General features: G+C 45.8%; 2 protein-coding genes across 15 annotated transcripts in view; both read left to right on the top strand.

Moving 5' to 3' along the window:
• The window catches only part of LOC105910399 (pleckstrin homology domain-containing family A member 5), a 102,704-nt gene extending 85,184 nt beyond the window's left edge, over positions 1–17,520 (top strand). For 5 of the 13 annotated variants that reach the window (XM_031565268.2, XM_031565266.2, XM_031565276.2 and 2 more), the window contains 17 exons: positions 233–286; positions 1,368–1,448; positions 4,704–4,769; positions 5,142–5,222; positions 6,024–6,173; positions 6,412–6,513; positions 7,733–7,844; positions 8,989–9,032; positions 10,205–10,360; positions 10,959–11,079; positions 11,327–11,442; positions 12,523–12,762; positions 13,057–13,230; positions 13,338–13,471; positions 14,153–14,295; positions 15,290–15,397; positions 16,603–17,520. In XM_031565268.2, coding sequence (XP_031421128.1) covers positions 233–286; positions 1,368–1,448; positions 4,704–4,769; positions 5,142–5,222; positions 6,024–6,173; positions 6,412–6,513; positions 7,733–7,844; positions 8,989–9,032; positions 10,205–10,360; positions 10,959–11,079; positions 11,327–11,442; positions 12,523–12,762; positions 13,057–13,230; positions 13,338–13,471; positions 14,153–14,295; positions 15,290–15,384 — 1,869 coding nt within the window. In that variant the 3' untranslated portion in view covers positions 15,385–15,397; positions 16,603–17,520. The remainder of the gene's footprint in view (positions 1–232; positions 287–1,367; positions 1,449–4,703; positions 4,770–5,141; positions 5,223–6,023; positions 6,174–6,411; positions 6,514–7,732; positions 7,845–8,988; positions 9,033–10,204; positions 10,361–10,958; positions 11,080–11,326; positions 11,443–12,522; positions 12,763–13,056; positions 13,231–13,337; positions 13,472–14,152; positions 14,296–15,289; positions 15,398–16,602) is intronic. The other 8 variants (XM_031565279.2, XM_031565273.2, XM_031565267.2 and 5 more) reach the window with 7 other exon arrangements.
• Positions 17,521–18,652: 1,132 nt separating this feature from the next.
• LOC105910400 (zinc finger protein aebp2) overlaps positions 18,653–25,007 on the top strand; it is a 33,285-nt gene continuing 26,930 nt past the window's right edge. Inside the window, exons 1-3 of one of the 2 annotated variants that reach the window (XM_031565280.2) lie at positions 18,653–19,566; positions 21,511–21,721; positions 22,094–22,201. In XM_031565280.2, coding sequence (XP_031421140.1) covers positions 19,025–19,566; positions 21,511–21,721; positions 22,094–22,201 — 861 coding nt within the window. In that variant the 5' untranslated portion in view covers positions 18,653–19,024. The remainder of the gene's footprint in view (positions 19,567–21,510; positions 21,722–22,093; positions 22,202–25,007) is intronic. The other variant, XM_012839116.3, reaches the window with a different exon arrangement.

Here is a 25,007-nt window from a genome sequence, read left to right as displayed (position 1 = left end):
GCCACACATTTACATTCTACTAGGTTTCACACCTTTGTCCACCTCTGTGTCTTTTTAGTTGTTGCCTGTCTACTTGTACTTGTTTTCCTCTCTGCCACTGTATCGTATTTCTGTTGTTCTGTTGTTTTGTTGTTTTGCGCTTGCGTCAATTCATCTAGCCTGATCTCTTAGTCTGTGTTTTTCCTCCTCACTCTTCCTCTCATCTCTTCTTTTCTTCTGCTGCTGATGCCAGAACGACATTTTGTCACACCACCTCCAAAGGAACCTCATGTATCTGGACGAGCAGGTGGGAGTTCCCAGAATCCTTTGCAGGCCTGTGCCATGCATGATTGTGCGATTTCTTTGTGTGCCTACCAAGAGGACAACTAACATTTTACTTTGCTCTCATTGTTTATGTTTCCCACTACCAAAGAAAGTCTAATGGAACATTGTGCCTCTTTAAAAGAAAATCTGCCCGCATATCTGTTAAAGAAGAAAGCATGACCATGCAAAAATCTGCCCGCTAATCTGTGAAAGAAGGCGCATGACAGTGCAAAAATCTGCCCGCTTATCTGAAAGAAGAAGCATGACAGCAATGCACAGTCCCTCATTATTGAGCTCCTTTGGTTTCATTTACAAACACTGCAAAGTCGTTATGGAAGAGGTTTCGAAGCAAGCATGATGTGACTGAGAGTTGCAGCTGTAGACTAATTACAATCCAGAGAACTTAAAAGGATGGAGTTATGCAATCTCAGACATGGGCAGGTTTTTGATGGGGCCAAAGAGTCCTCCTCTGAATCTTTCAAAGCTTTCTGATGTGTGTGATTCTTTTACAGGTTCACCAGTACTCTCAACCTTTTATATTTGCTCCCTACTCTACCTCTACCACCTTGCCTTTGGCTTTAATACTGTGCCTATGATCAGGATCTCTTTAAAACCGTAAAAGCATTGACAGAATTGTCAAGTCCAATCACAGACTCCGCATTCTTGTCTATTTCTGTAAGGGACCGCCGACTGTCTTTGCCATGCAGCTAATTATTCAGTTGCCTTGCTGTGAAAAGGTCACACAGTGCCAACAGTCCTGCAGTGAGAGGCAAAGATCTTCAGATTGCAAAGATCTTCAGCTATTCATTGACTGTGTCCTTTGAAGTATTTTAAATAAATCACCAAACAGCCATTCCAGCCTGCTAAATCAAACCTTTAGCTTCTTGTCTTGGTTTTTTAATAGCTTGCCATACAGATCAAGCAACTTGCGAGTTCATATTTTTGAGTTCATCTAAAGAGCCAAGCTCATGTCACTGACACTGCTGTCTCTGAACTCAGGCTGTACGGTGAAAACTGACTCACTATGTTGCTCCCTTCCCCCCTACTTTCTCACATGGAACTAGATGAAGGAAAATGATCCCTTAATCCTCACCATTCACACTATGATTGAGAACTCAGCCCCGAGGCCGACACTCTACCAGCAAGTAAGGTCTCGGCCAGCCGATGGCATTGCTTCTGTCTCCCCCCCCCACCCCACCCCAACCCCAACCCCACCACCCACACCACCCACACCACGCCCTCATTTTGGCAGACGCTCCCCAGACGTCCAGTCCTCATCTCCCCCTTCCTTAGACCTCGGTCTTGTGTGTACATCTCATCCATTTTGCTTTTATTATTTGTTTTTCCTGTTGGGAACTGCTGTGCAGATGTGAGCATGGTTGCTGTGCTGTGCTGTGGTGTGGTGTAGTGTGATGTAGTGCACTGTCTGAGCTCAGCAGTGAGGGAGGGCTGATGGAGTGTGCGCTGGTAGCTCTGTTTATCCCTGTTGTCTGATGCTAATGGTGAAGCTATGCCAGAGCGATTGCTGCAGTCTAGCGAGAGCCAATTCTGGATTCAGATCCCTGCCCTATCCAAGGTCCAAGAATTTTTGTTCTTCATCTTTCCCTGTCAGCAGTTCAGGTGCTACTTAATTGTCACTCTATCAAGTACGAGGTATGAGAAGGTTAAGAGGCATAACGATTCTCAACAGTGGAAACCTCGTAGATGTAGGACGTCTGTCATTGGTCGGTCAGTGGTGAGTCACAGAAGCTGCTGCGATGGGAGTGCCCTAGCCCACTGATGCTACTCTAATGGACTGCTGTGACCTCCCCTCCAAGCTCAGAAGGCCAAAACACTTATTTTTGCTCAGGGCCCTTTCTCCCCTTTTACTTGCACTCCTTCATAGTTTCTCTCCCCCTTTTGTTTTTCTGGTGTTCATTGTTGTAGCCCAGCCAGTGGACGTGAATTAAAGCGGAGCATAAATGTTTCATGGCCGCCGGTCTGCCAGGAACCGCAAGAGATGAAAAGGCCGGCTTGTCTCAGAAGAACCACTCTTTAAAAGCGAGCTACTTGGCAACTAGAAGAACTTTCCCGCCGTTTATTTGTGGTCCTAGAAGTGTGCCCACAAAGGGATATACTTTATTTAAACCATGTGTTCTGGGTGCAGTGCATACATTGTTAATGATCAAAGGATGTTTTTATCTGCTGTTTTTGAAACACTGGCCCCTTAAAATTGATCAGAGGAGATGTGTGGATGGTCAGATGAGTTTTTGTTTTAAACCTGGTTCAAAGTACATTGGTGTGGCTTGCATAATCATTTTTAGAAGGATGTGGATGACCCTGCTCTCTGCTGTAGGTTAGTGTGCGGTGTTTCTGGGACAATCACTTGGAGGTCAGTGGCCCTCAAAGCACTCATGGGACCAGCAGAAGTACCCAGCCTCCGTTTGTTTGTTTGTTTGTTTGTGTGTTTGTGACATTACTTCCTGCCACTTTTGTAACCATGAGTGCCGGGTGTAAAAGTGCTGCTGTTTGCTCCACTCCTCCTCCTCCCCCTCTTCTCCATTGGCACGGCGACGGCTGCATCTCCATCCACAGGAAGTGTGTGTCCCTTTCCTCTCTCTCTCTCTCTCTCTCTCTCTCTCTCTCTCTCTCGCTCTCTCTCTCTCTCGCTCACTTCCGTTCACACAACGCTCTTGCACCCGCAGAGCATCTGCATGCTCAGTGTGGAATGGCTCTCTTGCGACACACTGCATCCTTGCTGTGGTGGAGACTGCGCGTGACGTCAGTGTCCATAAGCCCTGTATATATGAGCACTCGCTGTAAGTGCGTGTGTGTGTGTGTGTGTGTGTGTGTGTGTGTGTGTGTTTGTCTGTCTGTGTGTGTGTGTGTGTCTCTGTGTGTGTGTGTGTCTCTGTGTGTGTGTGTGTGTGTGTGTGTGTGTGTGTCTGTGTGTGTGTGTGTGTGTCTGTCTGTGTGTGTGTGTGTGTCTGTGTGTGTATTCATGATTGCAAATTACTACGAGTGTTTTGCTTGTCTGTCTGTGTGATTCTGAGGTTGGTGATGTTTCGAAACCAACATGTTTACAAAACCCCAAATCCAGTGCAGTTTCTAATGGCGGCCGCACACACACACTGAGCCGCTTTGTTGTTGGGGCGCACGCGACGCCTCTCCTGGATGTAATGTCTCTGAAGGATAAGTGCTTCGTTAATGGCCGCCGAAAGGCGTCGATGCTAATGGGCTTGGAAGCGAGACGTCTGGCAGCGAAGGAAGCGCCACAGAACTCGACCAGGCGGCCACGCAATTACTGAATGGGGGTTTGGGGGCGGTGTGTGTGGTGCAGGTGAATACTCTAAAAGCTTTTCGCGACATGGGACTTGTTTCTCACACCCCCTCACCGCTATCCATTTCAGAGAAGCCATGCTCCTCATTGTGATTCGCAGGCCTGGGCTATACGTACTCATTTAGAAAAGCTTGCCTTAGAACCAGGGATAGGGCTGAGATGGTGATCGTCTTTGCCATTTTGTTGTTGTGCTGCAAACACCATAATGGCTGAGGTTTTATTCTTTTTTTTTTTTTTTTCCCACTCCCCCTTGTCCTGATGTACCCTCTGAAATAAATGTTTAAATGAGCCACTAGCCATCAGCTGTCCTTAAGCCACCCTGCAGATGGGCCTGTAAGCAGATTTCCTGATGTGCCAAACAGCCGGTCGCGAGCCGCTCTGACCGTGCCGCCGAGGGGAACTTGGGAAAACGAAACGCTGAAACGGTTGAACGCTGAGAGCGGTTTTAGTGTAACGTCAGCAGCCTCGCATGTCTGAGAGACCCAGTTTCCCTGTCGTCGATTTGTTCAGAAGGCATATCTGGCATGCCCTCCATGCTTGTGTTCCCTTTAGAGGGTAAATGCCACTGTAATCGTCTACGAAATCGGCTGTAGTCAGCCACTGATTATGTTCTGCACGGTCTGTTGGTGTTTAGTCATGTTAGTAAGCGAGTGTTGCTGTTCAGGAGTGTTTTGTAAGTAAGTAGCTTAATTAGTTGTGTTAGTATTAGTTAGCTGTAAGCTTTTGTTTTGCTCCCATATTCTGCCTTCTGGATTCTGCTGTGGACAGATCTGTGCAATACCTCCGCAGAGTTAAAATGCTAATGTTTTGGTGAGAGAATCTGAGTCATCGCATGCAGGTGGAATAGGTCAGGTAGCTACAGGACATTGGTTGGCTTGAGCCCACCTTGGATCTGGAGTCTGCCAGAGAAACTGCATTAGATATACAGTCTGCCGTGTGTGTGTATGTCTGTGTGTGTGTGTGTGTGTGTGTGTGTGTGTGTGTGTGTGTGTGTGTGTGTGTGTGTGAGAGCGCGCACTTGTGACTGAAACAAGATTATTTTCCTCTTGCCTTTCTCTTACCCTTTTTGTCTCTATTCCAGCAGATGAGCCCAGATGACTACAGAGAACATGTCTATATGTACAGACCAGAGGAGCATGACATTGATGTGAGCATTACACCTCATAAAGCTATCTTTCTCTTCTCTGTCACACACACACACACACACACACACACACATACACACACACAGTGTCTCTGACACTCTCTTTGTAACACACACCACACACTTCTCCCTTATATCCTTTGCCACCTTTGTTTGCACACTGTCATTTACCCCCACTCCTTCAGTCACATCTTGGTTTGTGTGTTTTTTTTGTTTATTTTTCTTTGTGAGATTCCTACACAATAGCAGGTGTCAGTCAATCACTCATCCTTGCAGTTGCCAGAACTGAGGGGTTTTAACTGCTCAGTATAGTATGATTGTGTCATTCCATTGCACGGACCTCCTCACAACCGTGGTGATGTTTGGTGTTTGCAGACCAAGTTGAGCAGGCTGTGTGAACAGGACAAGGTGGTTCGCACCCAAGAGGACAAGCTGCAGCAGCTCCACAGAGAGAAGGTAAACATCTCAGCCTCCACCGTCACTCCTATTACTAGTATCAACCCGTCGCCATTTGGAAACCTTGATGTTAGTATAAAAGCTTCGTCCTTCCAGCGGGAGAAAAGAGCGCCCTCCCCTCCACCGTTCTGAGACCAGCCCATGGGGGTAGTCATCACTCTACCCGGCCGGCCTCCAGGGGGCAGATAGGCCCCCTCTTATGTGCCGCAGGTTCTGTTTAAGGTTTCTCGTTGATTAACAGGGAGTTTTTCCCTTGCCCCTGTCGCCATTGTGCTTGTTCTAGGGGGGGTTCAGGCCCTGCTCCTTGAGACGATTTGTATTGTTTTGGCGCTATATAAATAAAATTGAATTGAATTATGCAGAGAGTGCTCTCACCACCTCTGCTCTGAGATCAGCCCTGTCTGTTCAGGCTTTGCATCCGTGTGCAAATACAGAGCATTATACGTGGAGAATTTTTGGAACATCTGGTTGCGGGAGGCGTAATCAGGTCATGTGCAAACAGTCCCGGCAGCTGTGGCATTGAAATATGTTTGATGTCCGACCCTGAGGTGGGGAAGCGGCGACCGCAGCACTGTGCCCCGCTCCACCAGTCCCTGTCCTGCTGCCAGAACCGTAGGGACGCTTGTGTCGTGGTTTGTTCCGTGACAGCCGTGTGAGCAGGAAGCACGTGGTAGTCACCATCTGTGTCTGTCTGTGTGTGATTGTGTGTGTGTGTGTGTGTGTGTGTGTGTGTGTGTGTGTGTGATTGTGCGTGTGTGTGTGTGTGTGTGTGTTGGTGTGCGCGCACGTGTGTGTGTTTAGCACACCCTAGAGACGGCGCTGCTGTCGGCTAGCCAGGAGATTGAGATGAACGCAGAGAATCCGGCGGCCATGCAGAGCGTCATCCAGCAGAGGGACCTGCTCCAGAGTGGCCTGCTCAGCACCTGCCGGGAGCTGTCCCGCGTCAGCACCGTGAGTCCCAGCACACACACACACACACACACACACACACACACACACACACACACACACACACACACACACTCTTACTTGTCAATGTTCACAGAATTCAAATGTATGTATACTCACATAGATTCAGTGATATGCTGTGCAGACTGAATCTTTGAAAGTACAGTTTCTATAGCTTGGGGAAGGGGATGGGGAAGAGGATATCTGTTTCTAATCTGAGGTGACTTGGGTGCTCTCACAGGAACTGGAGCGGTCGTGGAGAGACTACGACATGCTGGAGGCAGACGTCACTATAGCCAAGAGCAACCTACTGGAACAGCTCGAGGCACTGGGAAGCCCTCAGGTACCAGCCCAGAACACCCCCCTGTAAGACCTGTGTCTCAGATGCCCAGCACTCCTCTATAACCCAGAACACCCCCCTGTAAGACCTGTGTCTCAGATGCCCAGCATGGGTGAAATGGTTGTATTTCTTCAGTGCATAGCGAGCAAAGTATGGCCCTCTGCCATGATACCAAAAGGCAAACACACCCAAAACACAAACACACCCAGGATCTACATCAAACGAGTCGTTCCCACCTCCTCTCTCTCTTCCCTTCATCTCTCCCCCCCCCCCCCCCCCCATCTCTCACCCCCTCTCTCCCTCACCTCACTTTCACACACTCTCTCCCTCTGCTGGGCTGAAGTTATTGAAGCATCAGCCCTCGTTTAGCTCCAGAGGGGAAATGGCCATGAAGGTGATTGATTAGCGCAGCAGAGTGCATAGGGAACACTGGGCTTTAATGAGAGCAAATGGCCTGCTTTTTTTTTTTTTGCCCCTTTTCCCTCTCTCTCTCTCTCTCTCTCTCTCTCTCTCTCCCTCTCTCTCTCCCACTCCCTTTCATTTCATTCCCCTTCCTCTATCTTTCTCTTTCATGTCGCCCTCTCTGGCCTCTCATTTTGTCCATTTAGCCAAAGGCCTTTGGCCACTACACAGGCCTGTTTGGCCCATTAGTGAGTGTGAGGGAGGGAGTGAGTGAGCGAGGCAGCTGTGTTCTCTGACTTACCTTTTATTAGAAAACACCCACAGTTAACAGGAGAATGGTAATTGTATCTCTCTCTCTCTGCCTTCAGGGGAGATAGAATGAATGGGGTATGTTGGAGGGTTGACTGTGCATAATTACATTTTAAAGCTTTTAAAAAAATGCAGGCATATTAATCATCACTATTATTTTCATAATGTAGTACATTTCCTTCGTGCAGCGCCTATCAATCACAATACTGGAAGAAAACAACCTACATATTTACATAAATGCATTGAGTGTAGGAGAGGGGCCACCTATAGACGTACCCTGTAGCTAAGTGAAAATGAAACACTCCCACACATATAGAGGCCATTTTGTACAGAAAGAAGGCACAGGGCTTTTAGTTGTCCATGTTAGATATGAGCGACAACACTGCTTATACATGTCTGGCGTGTCGCATTATACTGTTACAGGCATGAAGACTTAACTGTTTAATAACAGATACTGTGCATACAAAATCTCTCTGCCTGAAAGTAACGGCTATTCTGTGGGTGTGTTTAGACTGAACCCCCCAGCCAGCAGCATGTTCACATTCAGAAGGAGCTGTGGAGGATCCAGGACGTGATGGAGGCCCTGAGCAAGAACAAGCCCCAGAGGAACACAGACGGTTCAGGTGAGACAAGCAGCCCTGCAAGGTCATTAGAAACACACACACACACACACACACACACACACGCACACACACACACACACACACCTACACACACACCCACTACACACCTACACACACGCGCGCACACACACGCACACACACACACACACACCCACTACACACACACACACACACACACACACACACACACACACACACACACACCCACTACACACCTACACACACACGCACACGCACACACACGCAATAAAATGTTGAACAAGCAAGACTGTGTGTCTCCCCATTAGTCACCATAACAGGGTGATGTAATCATTAAGAGAAATGAAGGAGAACTGTTTCTGTACTCCATATGTGTTTATAAAAGACTTCAGTGGAAATCTGTCTCTAAATGGAGTGCTCAGCTCTTCATTTCTTCTTCTGGCTCGCTAGTCCCTGTTCTTCCCAACTGAGCCTTTTCATTTCAATGAACATGCTGCTGATGCTGCAGGCCGCACAAACTATTTGTTTTGTGGGACAGCAACATCTGTCCATGATTAGGAAGATATTCTGAGTATTCAGCCTGCAGGCAACCCTAACCAACATTTATTGAAGGTTTGCTAGGTGATTTATAAATATCAGGTCTATCAAGTAGCTAGATGACATTCCATATCATGTAAAAAGTATCGATGTTCTGGTGAGATGATAGCTAATCATGACCTAGTTGACCATATATATATTATTGTTGTGTATTAGTCAGGCTTACTGTGAGTTACCTATGAATAACACATTTAAAAGCTTGGTTTCCAGGCTTTCAATTTAGAGTGTAGTTAGCTGGGCCACAAAGCTGTAATTACTGGGATCTTTACAATTCCATGTTGTGTCTCTTATTTAAATAACTTATTTAAATATTAGACACCCATACACACGCGGTTTGTTTGTGTGCCGGGACGCCGCAAGCTAATGTAGCCCTGTACACGAGCATCCAGCAGGGCACACTATGAAGCCGCACTCTGCACTACGAGACTGATGTACACGCAGTGCGTCGTGATGGAGGTGTTGCTATTTGTGCAGAAAGGCCCAGTGTGTGCCTGCACGCGTGGCTGTGCCTGATTTCGCCCTCTGCCCCAGTCAAATTACAGTGCGGCTGTTTGTTTTCCATTTTCAGGCTACTTCACCTCCACGCCTATCTCCAACCGTCAGAAGAGCGAGGTAGGTCACATGATGCCCGTGATGCTACGCCATGCTGTGTTGTTTGTTGTTGTCATTGTTATTTATTATAACGAATGCCATTAGCTGGCGTGGTAGCAATCGACGAGTGTCCCTGGGACGTGCAATATTGGGAAAATGGATGTCACCTGTGTGACACAGGCTAGCTATACGCCTATAATCAGTGATCAGAAAAATACAGTCCCCCCTCCCCTTCTAATGACAACACTGATTTCTTTTGGGCCCTAATAATAGCTGCCACACATTGTGAAAGTCAAGCAACAAGCATCCTGTAGATAAAGCTGACCATGCAGGGAGTAGCACGTAGTACAGCGTCCCAGAGATGCTTTGTCCATCCTGAAGATGTGTGATGGGATTGATAATCAATAATGATGTCATTAAGATCCACTCACCTGAAGTTCCTCGAGCTATTCCTGGAGAATATGTGCATTGGGCCAGGGAGCGTCGTCATGTTGGGAAGTGCCTGTTTCTGTGAAGCTTCATGATTTGATGACTCCCTCTGCTGTGGTGTTAAGGAATGCTCTGTAATCAAGGTGTCTTGTGTTTTTTTAAACCAAGCATTCATGAACCCATTATAAGGAGACTGAATGCCCGTACACCAGGTCACTACTCCTTACAGCCTGTTTAGTTGTGAGACTGCCCAGTGGTCTGTTGTGCATGGCACACCCTGAGTTGGCCATCATGATGCAGGGCAGAACTCATCAAACCAGACAACCTTTTTCAGACTGTCCATTCCTGATGGCAGTTTGTCACTCTTGGCAAGACAGTCGTGTTTTTCTTCAAAGTCTGTTTTGTAAATCCAAAAACAAGTTCCTGTTTTATGCACATGTTCATGTAGTCACTTGCATGTGCATTGCAAAAGGAAGGGCCCAGTTGTTCTACAGGCTCTGGGTCTCTGGGTCTTCTTCTGATGATTGAGCTGAAATTGGAACATCAAGAACAGGAGCATACAAAAGGAGGTGGAAATATTTGAATGGAAGTTTGGGCCGATGTATTGAGTATGTATGCTTAAGCAAGCACAGTGTTTGTTGGGATAGGGCTTGAAGCATTTCCCAATACTGGTCTGTAGAAACATCTGCAGGCAGAAATAGTCACCACAGTCGCCTCCCTCTGCCTGCTCCCCCCTCCATCACACACATGCGTGTGGCCCCCAGGAGGACCCGGTGCCCCCGCGGCCCCCCTTGCCAACGTCCTACAACCCCAGCGAGCGACCCCCAGTCGTGCCCCCCCTGCCTTCGCCGGGTGGCGTCCGCACCACGCCCCATCGGCCCGAGGACCGTAAGGCGGCCCAGAGGAACGGAGCGCACACCGTAAGCGGCCGTTGCCACAGCAACCCCCACCCCCTCCTTCATCTCAAACGCCATTCCTCACCGCCAGCTCCTCAGTTCTGTTTCCACACTGGATTTGTTTTTGTTTATTTGTTTATTTGTTTATCAGTATGATTTCTTTTTTTTAGTTTGGTTTGGTTTTTTGTATTTTGCCTCCTACCTCCCAAGGTCAACTTTCCATTGACTTTTCATGGTCATTGTGTTCAGGCATCCCCATGGTTTTAGTTTCTAGAGTTCATGGCATGGTTATTGTATTATTTTTAATCTAGTCTCCTGAACCTGGCATTATTTGCTGTCAGTGCTTCATTTGAGATGGATTGACTTGGACCAAAACACCTTTGATATGGATATGATGCATTATAAGGAATTGGACATTTGAAAGAAATATTTCATATTTTGAAATACTTGGATGATTAAGGGTGTTTTGAAACGAAATGCAAATCCACAATTATTTTCCCATACGTTGCCACGTGTGCGTGTCTGTTTCATTTTGTTTGTGTGTTTTTTGCTTCCATAATCTTGCATCTGTATGTGGATGTGTGAGCTGAATGTATTCTGGACTGCCATGCCCCTTCCGCAGGGCCCAGACTACCGGCTGTATAAGAGTGAGCCGGAGCTGACCACCGTGGCTGAGGTGGACGAGAGTAACGGAGAGGACCGATCTGAGCACGCTACAGAGAGAGACGCCTCCGGTGCCAGAGGTACCATGCAGTCCAAACTCACTTCCTGACAAAATCTCAGATTTCTGCATAGGTTCCTGTGTGTTTTTAATAGCTGCAGAACTAAACTACTCCAGAACTACTAATACGTTTAGTTAGTCTTTTTTCAGTGCTGAAGGCTACTTGGAGTAGCACTGACACTAATAGGGCTAAAAGCCGTGTTTTTTTAGTACAGAGCTGTGAGTTGGGTCCCTCTTTATTTGCTCATCTGGTTTGATGTGAATTGCAGGCATGTCCTACCCTGTTGGAATAGTGCCTCCCAGAACCAAATCACCCATGCCTGAGTCCTCCTCTATCGCCTCATACGTGACCCTGAGGAAGAACAAGAAGCCCGACCCCAGAGCGGTAAGAGTTTCCCTGCGCAGCCCCCGGCTCCAAAAAACCTCAGCCTCTTCACCAGTTAGAATCGGAGTGAGGTTTTAGTGGAAGTTTATCCAAACATTCATCCTGACATCATTGAGTCCAGCTGTTTAAAAAGAGTTTTTAATACCGTAGCGTGCCACATCAGCGAGGGGTAAAGATGCACGGGTGTCAAGGGCAACCTCACAACAGTTGAGAACTTAACAGCGCAAACAAACATCTGGGGCTGGCTACGGTACTTTGATTGTATTCCCATGTAACAGTCCCATGTCAATACGTAGGCCTGGATATGGGCTTGTTAAACTAGCCGTGGTAGCTAATTGTGGCGCGACTGGTGGCACATGGAGAGAGTGCGAGTGGTTTGAGTCACCCTCTCTGCTGCTGTTTATCGTGGTGCCTGAGTGGGTGTGGCGGCCCGGCGCTCTGCACACGCTTCTGTGGTGGAAGCGTTTATTTCTGGAGTGGAACTTGTGTGTTTCAGTCTGTTGACGTGTGGGAGGCAGAAATAGCCACTCCACATACGTCTGCCTGGTGACTCATCCTCTCCAAAGCAATTACTTTTTTCTTTTCTTTTTCTTTTTTAAAGAAAGGGAACTGCCCTTCACTTAGGAACTCTATAACGTGTCATTAGGCGGTCTGAAGCACAGGCACCCTGGAATCGCCATGCACTCAGCATGCCTCCATTTCAGTCTTTTTATTCATTCTTTTTTTTTACTCAGAATGCTGTCAGGCATTCCCGTATGTACACCTTCAAGTTTTCCATGTCTTTGGGGATTTGTATGCCCTTACAGCCACAGGGAGTACCACCTTTTTGCCTCCTTACTGATGGGCTGCAAAGGCTGCAAAGGCTGTCTCCTCAGGGCTGTAGCTCTCCCCTACACTGAACCTAGGAACCATCCAGTGAAATGGCACTAGATAATGTTTTGTTAACTCTCGGGAGCTCAATTATTGTTTGTGTGTGTGTGTGTGTGTGTGTGTGTGTGTGTGTGTGTGTGTGTGTGTGTGTGTGTGTGTGTGTGTGTGTGTGTGTGTGTGTGTGTGTGTGTGTGTGTGGTGCGTATGCAGGAGCGTCCGCGCAGCGCGGTGGAGCAGCTGTGTGCGGTAGAGACGGCGGCGCGGCCGCGCATGAGCGTGGAGGAGCAGATGGAGCGCATCCGGCGGCACCAGCAGGGGGCGCTGCGGGAGAAGAAGAAGAGTCTGGCCGTGCTGGGAGGAGGAGGAGGAGGAGGAGGCACCGGCGGCCAGGAGAACTCGCCCTCACGCAGCCCCTCCTTCTCCAAAGAAAACCCCTTCCGGGCCATGCAGGTACACCCACAGCGCAGAGAACAGTTTGAGACCCTAAAGTGAAGGTTCCAGCCAGTGTGTTGTATGAAGCTTCTGTTTTAGTGAGGTTCTGTGTGTTGCTGGTCTCTGCTCTGACCATGTCTGGACATGAGTGAACTTGTTTGTTGGTTTAACATTTTCTTAAGCCATGGCATTATGTATTGGCAGCTCCCTCGTAGTCGTATAGATGTGAACCACTTAACACAAAATCACCCGGGATCTACAAGAAGTGACTGTTTTTCTCACTCTGTCTCTCTCTCTCTCTCTCTCTCTCAGCAAACTCCGTCCGCCCAGAGTCGTCGGAGGAATGAGGGCTTCTGCTTTGACCTGCAGGAGCTGGAGGCTTCGCTGAGGGAGCAGGAGGTAGTGCAGGACCACGAGAGTCCAGCCGAGGAGATCGCCCGACTCAAAGAGTCCGTGGATACCGAGCACTTCAACATGGACCGCGAGGTAGGAACCTCTCTCTCTCTCTCTCACTTCTTTCTCTTTCTTCTCCCTCCATCTCTCACTCACTCTCTATCTTGCTCTCTCTGTTTCTCGTTGCCTCCCTCCTGTAGCTGTCCAAGCCAGAGAAGGTGGTGATTCCAGAGCGCTACATGGAGGCTGAGCCGGAGGAGGCCCTGAGTCCTGAGGAGGAGGCCGACAAGCGGAAAAAAGTGGACCGCATCAAGGCCCTCATCGCCAAAAACAGGTGAGCCCTTCCCCTACCACTGCAACCACATAGATGTATAAGAAAGCCATCACGCCACCGTGAGCACACTTCCCTATCAGGCCATTACAGTGTCACATCATGTATAGATCTTACATACAGAGAAGGAGGTTTGCCCCTGACCGCGCTGAATGAAAGGCCTGTCCGTTAAGCTCCCACCCTCAGGCCTTGATCACCATCAAACAGGCAGGGGCAGATGGTCCAGCAGCCTTGCAGAGGATAACTCAGGCTAATCATTAACTCAGGCTGGGGCTGATGACTCTGAGCAGGCAGCAGAGCCATGCAGAGAATCTATATGAAGCGGACAGCAGTGACAACGAGAGTTTGAGGGAGCGAGAGATGGTGTTTGGGGGGAGGATGCTAATGGCGGAGGATGAAAAGACAAGGATGAAAGGAGCGAGCGAGCGAGAGAGAGAGAGAGAGAGAGATTGAGAATGCTCTCTCCTCTCCCAGCGAGGCTTTGCCTGCAGATTAGAAGGTGGACGTGACTCCTGTGTTGTGGCCCCATGACATTTACATGGGCAGTCTGAATGTCACAAGAGAATCTTGAAGGCGACTTTGAAAGCTTGACCGATATAATTGCGAGCACTGCATTTGCTTAGTGTCTGAAATGTGTGTGTGTGTGTGTGTGTGTGCTTAATTGCCTGTTGTCTGTGTGGTCAGCATGCAGAACATGCTCCCAGGGACGGCTCTGAGCCCCGAGGAAGAGGCTGAGGAGGAGGCCACGGCCCAGACGCAGGAGAAGATCATCAACATCTCCTACGAGCTGGCAGCAGAGGCCTCCAAACGCTCCAAACTGGTGGCCGGTAAGAGAAGAGAGCACAGCACAGCACAGCACAGCACAGCACACACCAGTGGGGGCGCCCAGACGCTTGAGGCCGAGTGAATGGAGGGGAAGGATGATTATGTGTTTCTGTGCTAATTACCAGGTTTTTTTGTTTGTTTGTTTGTTGTGAATAAATATTCCATATTAGTCCATCTTAGGCCAGTTCCACACAACTGGTTTTCAAAAAAAATAAATATTGAAATTCCCAGCTATCTTGTAATTCAGGGTAAATAGCGTTTGTTACAAATTCTAGCCATTGTCGTAGCCATTTTTTTCCTCCTATCAAAGGCCCCTTGAATGTCTATGAAGGCATCGTTAACCAAGCTGAAATTCATTAGACTTTATAGGTTTTAATTTCCGCTACTTCATCCCTCCAAATCCCCTCTTCTTTTAGCGCCTGGTCAACCTTCATTAAAGTCCCAAATAATCCTCAGTGTACTCTCTCGCTCTCTTTTGGACACCATCCAATCCTACTCTTTTTTTTTTCTTCTTCTTCTTCTTCTCTCTCTCTCACACTCGGAAACAAACATATCTTAATTCTGATGGAGTTCAGTGGAGCTTGTTACTGTGTACGCAGATGTAACTAACTGAATGTTGCATTGCACATCAGTATTCATTGCTTTTTCTTAGGTGTGCTTTGAACTGCCAACTCATTTGCTTTCTTTGCTTTTTCTTTTTCTTTTTTTTTTCGAACGAATACTCACAAAGTTTTCTTGAATTAGTTGTCTTGCCCAATGAGATGGATGTGTTCATGTTAATGTTTTGCCATGATTGTCATCCCTGTGTTGTCTTAATCCTGGTCCTGTTCTAGCTGTGTCTGTGTCAGTCAGCCACACACTCATTTACCCTACTTCAGCACCTTGTTACGTTTGCAGCACCAGTCGGAGGAACACATTGACATTGCTGATTGCCTGTGTGTGCGTGTGTCTTGTGTTTTGTGTGTGTGTGTGTGTGTGTGTTTGTGTCGTTTGCAGCAAAAAGTCTCCCATCCTCCCCCCAGTCCCCTGTGCCCCCTGCATCACACAATCCCCTGCAGCTCACTGACGGAACACACTTCATGTGTGTGTAGTGCCCTAACCACAGTAAGCCTCTCCTCTCCTCTCCTCTCCTCTTTTCCCCTCTACACTTCTCCATCACAACACAACCTTCTGCTCTGCCATTTTGTTCATTACTGTCCTGGGGTCTGTTCTAATACTAGTGTGTGTGCGTGTGTGTGTGTGTGTGTGTTTCCTTCCCAAGTGTGTGTCCCTTTTCAAACTGTTAATCAAGTGTAAAGGGTGTCTTTCTTTTGTCTGCATGCACGACTGCTCTGATGTGCTGTTTGGGTCCCTTGTGCATGGAGTTAACAGTTCAACACTATTCTTCCCTGTTATCTATTTATCATCATAATTGCTAGCATTTCAATTATTTCAATGGCTCTGTGAAGAGAAACATCTCCAGGGCAAACAAATTCATGTAAACACGTAAATACTTCAGTTCGCAAAAGAAAATGCCTTCCGGCTAAGAAACCAAAAGAGCTTTGGAAAAAACGAACGGGTTTATATTCAGAGCAGGGCAGACACAGTACCGGCTCTGTGCAGCGGCAGGGCATATCAGGACAACTCCTCCATCACAGCTCATCACAGTGTGTCAGCACTCCTGTGTCGAAAAGATCCTAACATTCGGTGCGGCATGCCAGAGCATGCCTATCTAAATGGTTTGAAATTCGACACCATTGTTCATGGTCGGAAGTTCCGCGAGAGGGAGAATGCTCACATTGAAATATAGTTTGGCTGGAGTATGGAGCTGCTGTGGCAGCCGCATTGGTATGCTCTGTTCCTGCGCTCACAGCCAGGCAGGCAAGCAGGTGCGTGCACTTCGTGCAGGGCGAAGGCATGCAAGCTGTAACTCTCAGCTGAGGCACTCTGGCTTTTAAAAGCCACTCTGTCACAGCAGCTCACACACACAAAAGACACAGAATGTTATTCATGTCCTCTGTGTACCACAAGGTGACCCATTGACTTGCATTGGGTTCAAATCCATTTTAATCAGTCACGTTTACGGTTCACAGTTGATGACATTTCCGTTCTATGCCTGAGAGATCATAAAAGTAGTAAGCAACTTCAGATTGTCAGGTCTAATATTTTGCCCCAACAATAGCAAATATATATATATATGTGTGTGTGTGTGTGTGTGTGTGTGTGTGTGTGTGTGTGTGTGTGTGTGTGTGTGTATTTTTTCTTGGAATGAATTGATGCCTGCTGCCCCAGCCTGCTGTCCTAACTGCCTTGTGTGTGTTTGTCCCCAGCACAAGCCCTGGCCTCAGTGAAGACCTACACATGAGACGTGGGGACTAGGAGAGTGACCCCAACAGCACATGGTGTCCCGACCAGCCAGACTGCTACTCTCAAGGCTTTAAATACTCCAAACATTTCTGCACTGTGACATCTCGTCCCCTCCCTCGTATACAGCAAACACATACACACCAAAATAAACAGTTAAATGCCAATGTTCGCTACAATGAGCTCAAAGGATAGCTTGCAGAAGCAGGACTGCTTTGAGACTTGTTTTTAAATAGTTTCATTATGTTCAGTTAAATTATTTTGTGATTTAAAAAAAAAAAAGTAAAAAACAAGTTAGCTGTTTTATTCATTTTAATCTCATATCTTTTACACTACACAGCACTGCGTTCTACAGTATTTAAGTGCATAAAACCCACATTGTTTTAATATGTAAAGATATATATGATAGGTATATCCAGTAGATGATTTACAAATCCATAAGGTGCCAATTTATTGCTGCAGTTGGAGAGAATATTTTTTTCCTTGGGTCGTAATTATTTATATGTCTGATCGCGTGCAGTTCATGTCACAGTTGCCGACACACACATGAATGTTCTGGCTTTAAATATACGTCATGTCTTTTTTTTTTAATGATATTTAAATAGAAGAGTTTTCTGGGATTCAGTTTATTTTCCTGGTTGGTTTGGAATCCTGGACTTAGAGAAGGGACTAGCACATGTAAAAAAGCAATAAGTAAAGTTTGTTATTCCAGGATTGAAGAGTATTTTTTGTATAAAATGTAATTAAAAGAGGATCCTTGTGTATATAATGTACACAGCGCAGTGGACAGAGCTGGTGTATAGGAGACCATTTACTGGAGTCAATATGCAAATGTTCATATCTCATCTGATTTATATCATGTTAAATAAATGTTGATGTTCTTACCAAGTTGTTGTGTGTGCTGAACTCGAGCTACCTCACCCACTATCAGTCTTGACTCAGTTTGGCTCGTTAGTTGGGGCCCAAATGACCTTGCTAATATTTGTCCAACCGACTTTACTAGAGAATAGAACCTAAAACCTAGTCTTACCTTTTCCTGCCCAGTGCACTGTAATTGCAAATGCTCTGGGCGTGTTTGCAAGTTGCTTTGAGTCAGTAGTGCTGATGAGGAATGTGGGATATTTTTAATTCAAGGCCATTTTAAGTTAAAGAGGAAGGTTTAATGATATTGCTGCCATCGCATATTACCTGTACATGGGTAACAGCATACATCTTGCAGTAATTCATTTAGAAAACCTTCTTGTTCTTGCTAGTTCATGTTGAGTTGGCCCTGAACCACTCAAAAGTGTAGTTCACCATACCTTAATCTAATCTTAATTTTAACTAATCTTCAGTGTTTTATTATACCTAATGTTAAAGGTAGAAGATGCAGACCACAGATGGTTAGGAAAGTGATCTCATTAGCTATAAAATAACACAGGGAGATCTGATGAAGCTGTTATGACTTTTCCTCCCATTATGGTGAACAGATCCATTAAAATACTACTTCAGATTTAGGATAGGATGCACTGAGGTGTAATGGTCCATTAGCAGCTTTTTTAATGGCGGATAGCTGAAGCGCTAGGTGTTGAAGATGAAGCCTGTTTGTATTTTAGGAAATTGGTTATGTTGAGATGGACTACAGCGCCCTCGTGTGACAGAATAAATGAACAACAAACTTCTTGGACCGGACAAAATATCAGAAGGGGAAGAAGATAATAAAGAACACGCACTGGATCATGACCACCACACCAAATCATGCGGTCTGTATTGTCAGCGAGTCATATACCCGACATATACTATAGTATCGACCTTTCTTTTAAATCCTGTAACTCCGTTACCCAGAAAGTATGCATTAGTTTCATAGCATGCCTATGCTAGGCTATATCAGGAAATATTCAGAAATACGTATTTTATTTCTATGTTGTTTGTCATGTAGACCATGAAACACTTTTTTTATATACATTAGGTTTATATGTTAATTATATATATATTTGTTAATAGTAGCCTACTCCGTGTAGCTGGAGCAATGCTACAGTGCGTTAAGTCAATTGGATTTGCTTCTTGCTTGCTTGACATGGACTACAACTCTAACGAGAGTGGGCAACACACTTAGCTGAATTACGGACAGACCGATCCCAGTAACTCCATCTTAGTTGAAATTGACGTTTCGGTAACGCATATCATTTTCTATGATTTTCATGTTCAAGTTCGTGCATTTCACATTTTGCACTTGAACATGCCCCTTGTGCGACATTACGTCAGTGTGTCTCCTCCCCTAGCGTCAGCTTTGGGTCAACCCATACCTGGTAGTTTACTGTAGGCAGCTATGGCGATCATCAAGTGATTATTAATGTATAGGTGCTCGGCTTACTGTGCTGCTGCCAAATTAGAGTTTACGCTGACATAATGGCTTCAACAACAGCTGACCGCAATGGTGAAGCTGCCCCAGCTGTCGACGAGCAGAGTAGCGAGCAACACTCATCAGAGTTGGTTGAGGAGGTTTCGGGCCTGATATCAGACGAGAAATCGTGCGTCACAGGGGACGAGGAAAGAGTTGAAGCTGATGGCGGGCAGGAAGAAAACGAAGAAAACGAGAAACCCTCACCTGAGCATGCCTTCGTTAATGAGGAACAGAGAACGGGAGACTGCAGCGGTGAAATTTCAGCGGCTGTCAATGAAAGCGAAAGCAATGTTTCGACAACGATAGAAAATGACAGTAGTGGTCCTGAACGTGAAGATGCGACACTTAAAGCACTGAAACAGGAACCAATATCGGTTGATGAAAATGACTCCTCTGCGAATAAACAGTGCACTGGATGTAAACCAAACGATGAAAGTACAGATAAAACTGTGAACGAGGGCAACGAGGATGACAACAAGAGGCGAGTTAGCATAGAAATGTCGTCCTCTGATGGAGAGCCACTCAGTCGCATGGACTCCGAAGACAGGTTTGTAAAATTTAAATGACCCTTTCAGGCTTATCAGATCACTAGCCATACAGAAAATGTCATGGTCGAATGCTGATTAAATGATTAGGCTTGTAGCAAACGTGAACCGTACTACCCACTGTTGGGTAGTAAGCGTAGCCTACTAGTCAAGTCTCACGTTTTATCGTTCAACTGGCGTGTAATGTCATAACGTTACTGTGTAAAGAGCTCCAATAAACTCATGCAATTACAAACATAATGCCAGTTAACGTTATATCACATGGGTAGCCTACATGTAAACTACAACGTTGACGTTTCCCTCACACTAAAACTGAAGCTTGACTGCATGCATAGTAAGCCTGACAGTCAGAGTGGAACAATGTTACCGAACACATCTGGGCGCCCTGCCGCTTGGTGGCCAGAAGCGGGACACATTGCATCTTTAACGTCAGGCCTACTCTGTTTAGGGGGAATTCCCAAATTAGTTACGCACGTTGGCCTATTCCTTTCTGCACTTAAATTCTGTAACCTAGATTTTAAATAAAAAATCATTAATATACATGTCATACTTGTAACAATGTCCCAAATTGACATTGACCTTTCCTTCATTGTACATCTACTTAATTTGTCAGTGTAACCAGGACGGCTACAATGAATAAAGCCCTCAGCAGTGGACTATTAATCAGTGTCTTTACAGCAAGGCTACTTATCCACTGCTCTGAATGATTCTCCTACCTGAGCCAAAGGGCTTAAACTAATTAAAGTGCCTCTGGCCTGACCACCTGTTGAGAAAAGTTCTACATCTGGGCCTATCAGTTAATCAGAGCCTGCCATTTTGGCCCAACACAAATAAGGCTTTATGTTTTCTCTCTATTCATTCAGAATTCGAAATCAACCAGGCACCTCATTCAGCATGTTACAGTCTTGCCTCAGCTGCATAACAGTTCGTATAGAAATATAGAAAAGGGAGAATCAGAGACAAGCAGATTCATTCATACACGCATCAGCATACATGCGCCGTATAGGCGATACGTGATCCATACAAGATTCCATGATGCATACAAGATGGTATATTCATGAAACATAAAGTATTGGTTGTAGAACATCTTAGTGGGAATACACTAAGGTCACTATAGATGAGCAGAGCAATGAAGCAGACAACTATGTCAGTGATGGCATACATTTATATCACGGGTGAATGGGCTGGCACACAGTATGTACGGTACATGTATCATAAGCTGAGTAGAATCTGTGCACAACAGTTTGGTGAAGATGGGCAGCTGTAAGCAGAGGGTTTCTGCAGGTAGATTGCAGCAGCATCCCACAGTGGAGATGGAGTGCAGTCTTGAGTAGGAGGGGGAGAAAAGAGACCTAGTGAGTGAACAGACCTACGTTGCCTTATATATGTGTGTGTGAATTTATAGGTTATGGAGATGAGGAACCATGCTATCGCACGCTGCATTTGCAGGAAAAGGTGTTACTATATGGGCGAGAACAGAGACAGAAGCAGAATATTAGTAATACACCAAAAACAATGCACTGCCAATGATCTAAACAGCAATTTTATTATTATTATACTATGCCATGCCACAGGCTTAGCCCCCTCAGGAGTACAAACCTGGGTTGGGGTAAGGGTAGGATTTGGATACGGACCCAGGTTAGGGTAAGGGAACGGGTTGGGGGTGGGAGAGATTCTAAAGCAAACGTACCATAACATCATGAAATCCACCCTAGCCATTTATATTTCATGCATTCTTGTCAGACTGTTTGTTTATGGTTTCTGAGTTTGCCATCATATCACAATGAACTGCCAGCACTTTTGTTGTCCTCCACACTTCAACCACCTGACACAAACTCCCAGGATCTGCATCAGATAACATTCTCTGTCTTTTTTTTCTTCCCTCCCTCCACCCCCTGTTCCCCCATTTTTGCCTCTCTCTCTCTCTCTCTCTCTCTCTCTCTCAGCATCAGCAGCACTCTGATGGACATGGAGAGCACGGCGTCCAGCGGCCGCTCCACGCCGGCCATGATGAATGGCCAGGGCAGTCTCGCTCCCTCATCAGCCAAGACGGTGGCCTACGCCTGCTGCTGGGACCACTGCCTGGAGTGCTTCACCTCCAGCCCCAGCCTGGCCGAGCACATCCGCACCGTCCACGTGGACGACCAGCAGGGAGGGGTAAGTCCAAGCCCACACTCAGCCATGTGCACAGGCTTGATCTGTCTTCCTTACACAGCCTGAGGTGAACATGGTGTCGCAAGGAATAAAGTTAATTTGTGAAAATCGGCTTTGGACGGCCTTCTTTTAAAAAAAAAAACCACCGCTGTCCCAATCCTTTCCCTTTAACGACAAATGATCCCTAGCTTTTCAGACTTTGGGCTCAGTCGCAGAAGTACATTTAACAGAAAAGTGAGAGTCACTGCTCCATCATAGATCCTAGCATCATTCTGCTCCTTGTTCACTGTATTTCTATCCGGCAGCACAACTAGGATATGTGTCCGCTGCGTTGTGCTTTAATCCCTCTTCGATGTCTTTCTGCTGTACACACAGGAGTTCAGGTGTCTGTGGAAAGGCTGCAAGGTGTACAACACGCCCTCCACCAGTCAGAGCTGGCTTCACAGACACATGCTGACACACAGTGGAGACAAGCCTTTCAAAGTAAGACACGTCTCTCACATACCCTGTTCTCACTTCACATACTGGGGTGTAAGTACAACTAAGCCTAGAGTGCTATTGATTGGCTGAATGAAGTGGGTCACAAAATGTGTGGATATGTGGGGCTCATTTGCAGTGACCATAGCTGAAGATTTCAGCTCTATGGTGAAGTCTCCTTACTCGCATCTCATACGTCTCTCTCAAATTCAAATTCAGAGGAAGCTTTATTGGCATGACCATAACGTTCTATAGTATTGCCAAAGCATTTGGATTGGGTGTATACATTATATATAGACGATAGACAACGGAAGGGAAAGGGAGAAGTGGAAACAATAAAATGAAATAAACATAATAATCATCAAGGAAATAGGGTATTAACAACAACAACAACAACAACAACAAGCATGAACATGTAAATTATGTGAATTTATGGGCTGTCCCTCCGTTTATGGCAGGAAGTCATGTATTGTGCAGTGAAGACAGAGCACAGATTTTCCCATTTTATCCAATGAGGTATGAAAGCCTCTCCTCACTGCTCGCTAGCAGGAACTCAGGGAGGACCTCACCAATATTTTTTTTTTTTAAATAGTTTTGCCTAATGTCCTCATATTTTGTGCACTGTGTCAGGAAGTGCGGCTCTGTCTCTACTGTTCCTTGATCGCAGTAGGGGCACAGTCTGTTTTCCTTGGGCAGCCAGGTTTGTCTGTGCCTACCCACCTCAATGGCCAGGTGTTCTGAGTCTGTACTTTTGTCAACATTGTTTTCAGATTTTTGTCTGTGATTAGGGTCAAATAGGGTGCTAAAGTATAATTTCTGTTTAGGGCCATATATAATTGCATTTGACTTGACTTGCATTTGTGTTTTCCAATGGGTTAGTGTTTTGCAATTTGGTTTATCCGAATTTCAGTTGCCTTTCTGTTCTGGTCCTGAGGTGTTAGTGGGGTGTTAGTGTGTGTGTGTGTGTGTGTGTGTGTGTGTGTGGGCGTGTGTGTGTGTGTGTGTGTGTGTGGGGGGGGGGGGGGGGTCTGAAGAACTCAGGCTCAGGACAGGGTTTTTCCTGGGTCAAAATGGGTCTTCGGTGCTCCAAAAAAAAACAGTCTGTGTTACCATGTCACCTGGTAGCTTACATTTTACCATTTCATTAATAATGAGGATATGCTTCAGGAAATCATTTTGCTTCCACTTTAGATTCAAATAGATTGACAATAGTCCAAGCCCCATGGTGCTATCATGTATGGTTCAAAGATTATTAAGGTTTACCTCTTTACATATATATGCAAACTACTGAAATGTATATCAATAGAATCTAGAACTAACCAGTGGTCAGAAATGGAACACACAAATTATGAAAATCAAGTTTATCTATTATTACTATTCATTTTTATTATACAAACCTACATACCATTATTTTTGTTTTTATTATTAAAACTGTCCACAAATATGTTTAATAGTGTGTTTAACTTCTATTGGCCCACCGATGGAGGCTGCGTTGGAAATCAAACTTTTGTCAGCATTTTGAGTGGACATTTCATTTGCATTTGTACAGGTGTATTCGTGCACGTCGGGCTGGCCCTCGCAGCGGAACGACAGTTTACAACCGCACCGGTTTATCAATGATAATATTAATTCGAGATGCAACACAAATATATCCGCTCTCCTCCGAACGAGCTGAGCTTTCATTGATAAACCAATGCGGTTGTCTGCCTCTCCCAAGGACCCGCGGTCTACTGGTACTCGTTCAAACGGGTAAACAAATCAAATAATAGCCTACACCTGTGTAGGTCCTCAACATAGCAGATATTGTAATACATTGAAAGCCATGAATACTGAAAATGGAATGTTATGCTCAAAATCACCGCCGACTGATGAAGTCAGGATCCATACGCAAGTTGAGTGATTGGCAGTTGGCCGCTCTGTCCATTCGCGCACCTCACAGTTGCGTATTGTTCAGACAAGAAGACACGCTTATCAACTCGATTACTATTGATCAAAACAGAACAAGGTTTCGGCTGTAGCCTATACTTGAAACATACTATTGAGACCATATTCGAACATGCATTGCACGCGTGATGAAGGCGCATCCCACCACCTGAGCGAAATAATTCATATCTATAAATAACAGGTCACCTTTATTTTTTTTACCAGATTTGTAAACAGGTCGCGATCAATATTTTGCAGTACAATAGGCTACCTTGGTTAAAAATCAAATTACGGTAGATGCATGCTAGCATTGCGCTAAATAATTAGACAGCTAACATTAATTAGTGGTGTTAACATAAAGTCAGTTATTGTATATGGCATTAATATTATTCTAAAACACCTTCACTAGTGGTTTTAACCAGATTTGTAAGCAGGTTGTAAACAACATTTTTGAAGTGCCTTGGTTTAAAACAGCTAAAAGCTAGCTACATTAAGTTGCTTGCTCAAATCTCAAATTCAAACCAAGTATTCTCTAAACTGGCAAGCTTGGAGCAGCCTCTTTTCAATGATTGGCTCAGGGGGTGGGAGGTGGGACAAGCTGCTGCCTTGAAGTCGACGGTGAGGGCTCAAAACACCATTAAGCTGAATTGCGCCATGAATGACAGCTTTTTTTTATTTATTTTTTATCGCAGACTTTTTTTGGTGTCTTAGGCGCTCGGGATTTGTTGTAGGCGCTCGGGAAAACGGCTTAGGCGCGCGCCCAAATTTTCTCTATGCAGGAAAAACCCTGCAGGACCAGCAAAGTGAGGGGACATGTTTCTTTACTCAACTCTCTTTCTTTGTCCCTTTCTCTCTCTCTCTCTCTCTCTCTCTCTCTCTCTCTCTCTCT

This window comes from Clupea harengus, chromosome 3, assembly GCF_900700415.2.
Source record: "Clupea harengus chromosome 3, Ch_v2.0.2, whole genome shotgun sequence".
NCBI classification, from domain to species: Eukaryota; Metazoa; Chordata; class Actinopteri; order Clupeiformes; family Clupeidae; genus Clupea; species Clupea harengus.
The sequence above is the reverse complement of the archived record's forward strand: the minus strand, read 5'-3'. Positions and strand labels throughout refer to the sequence as shown.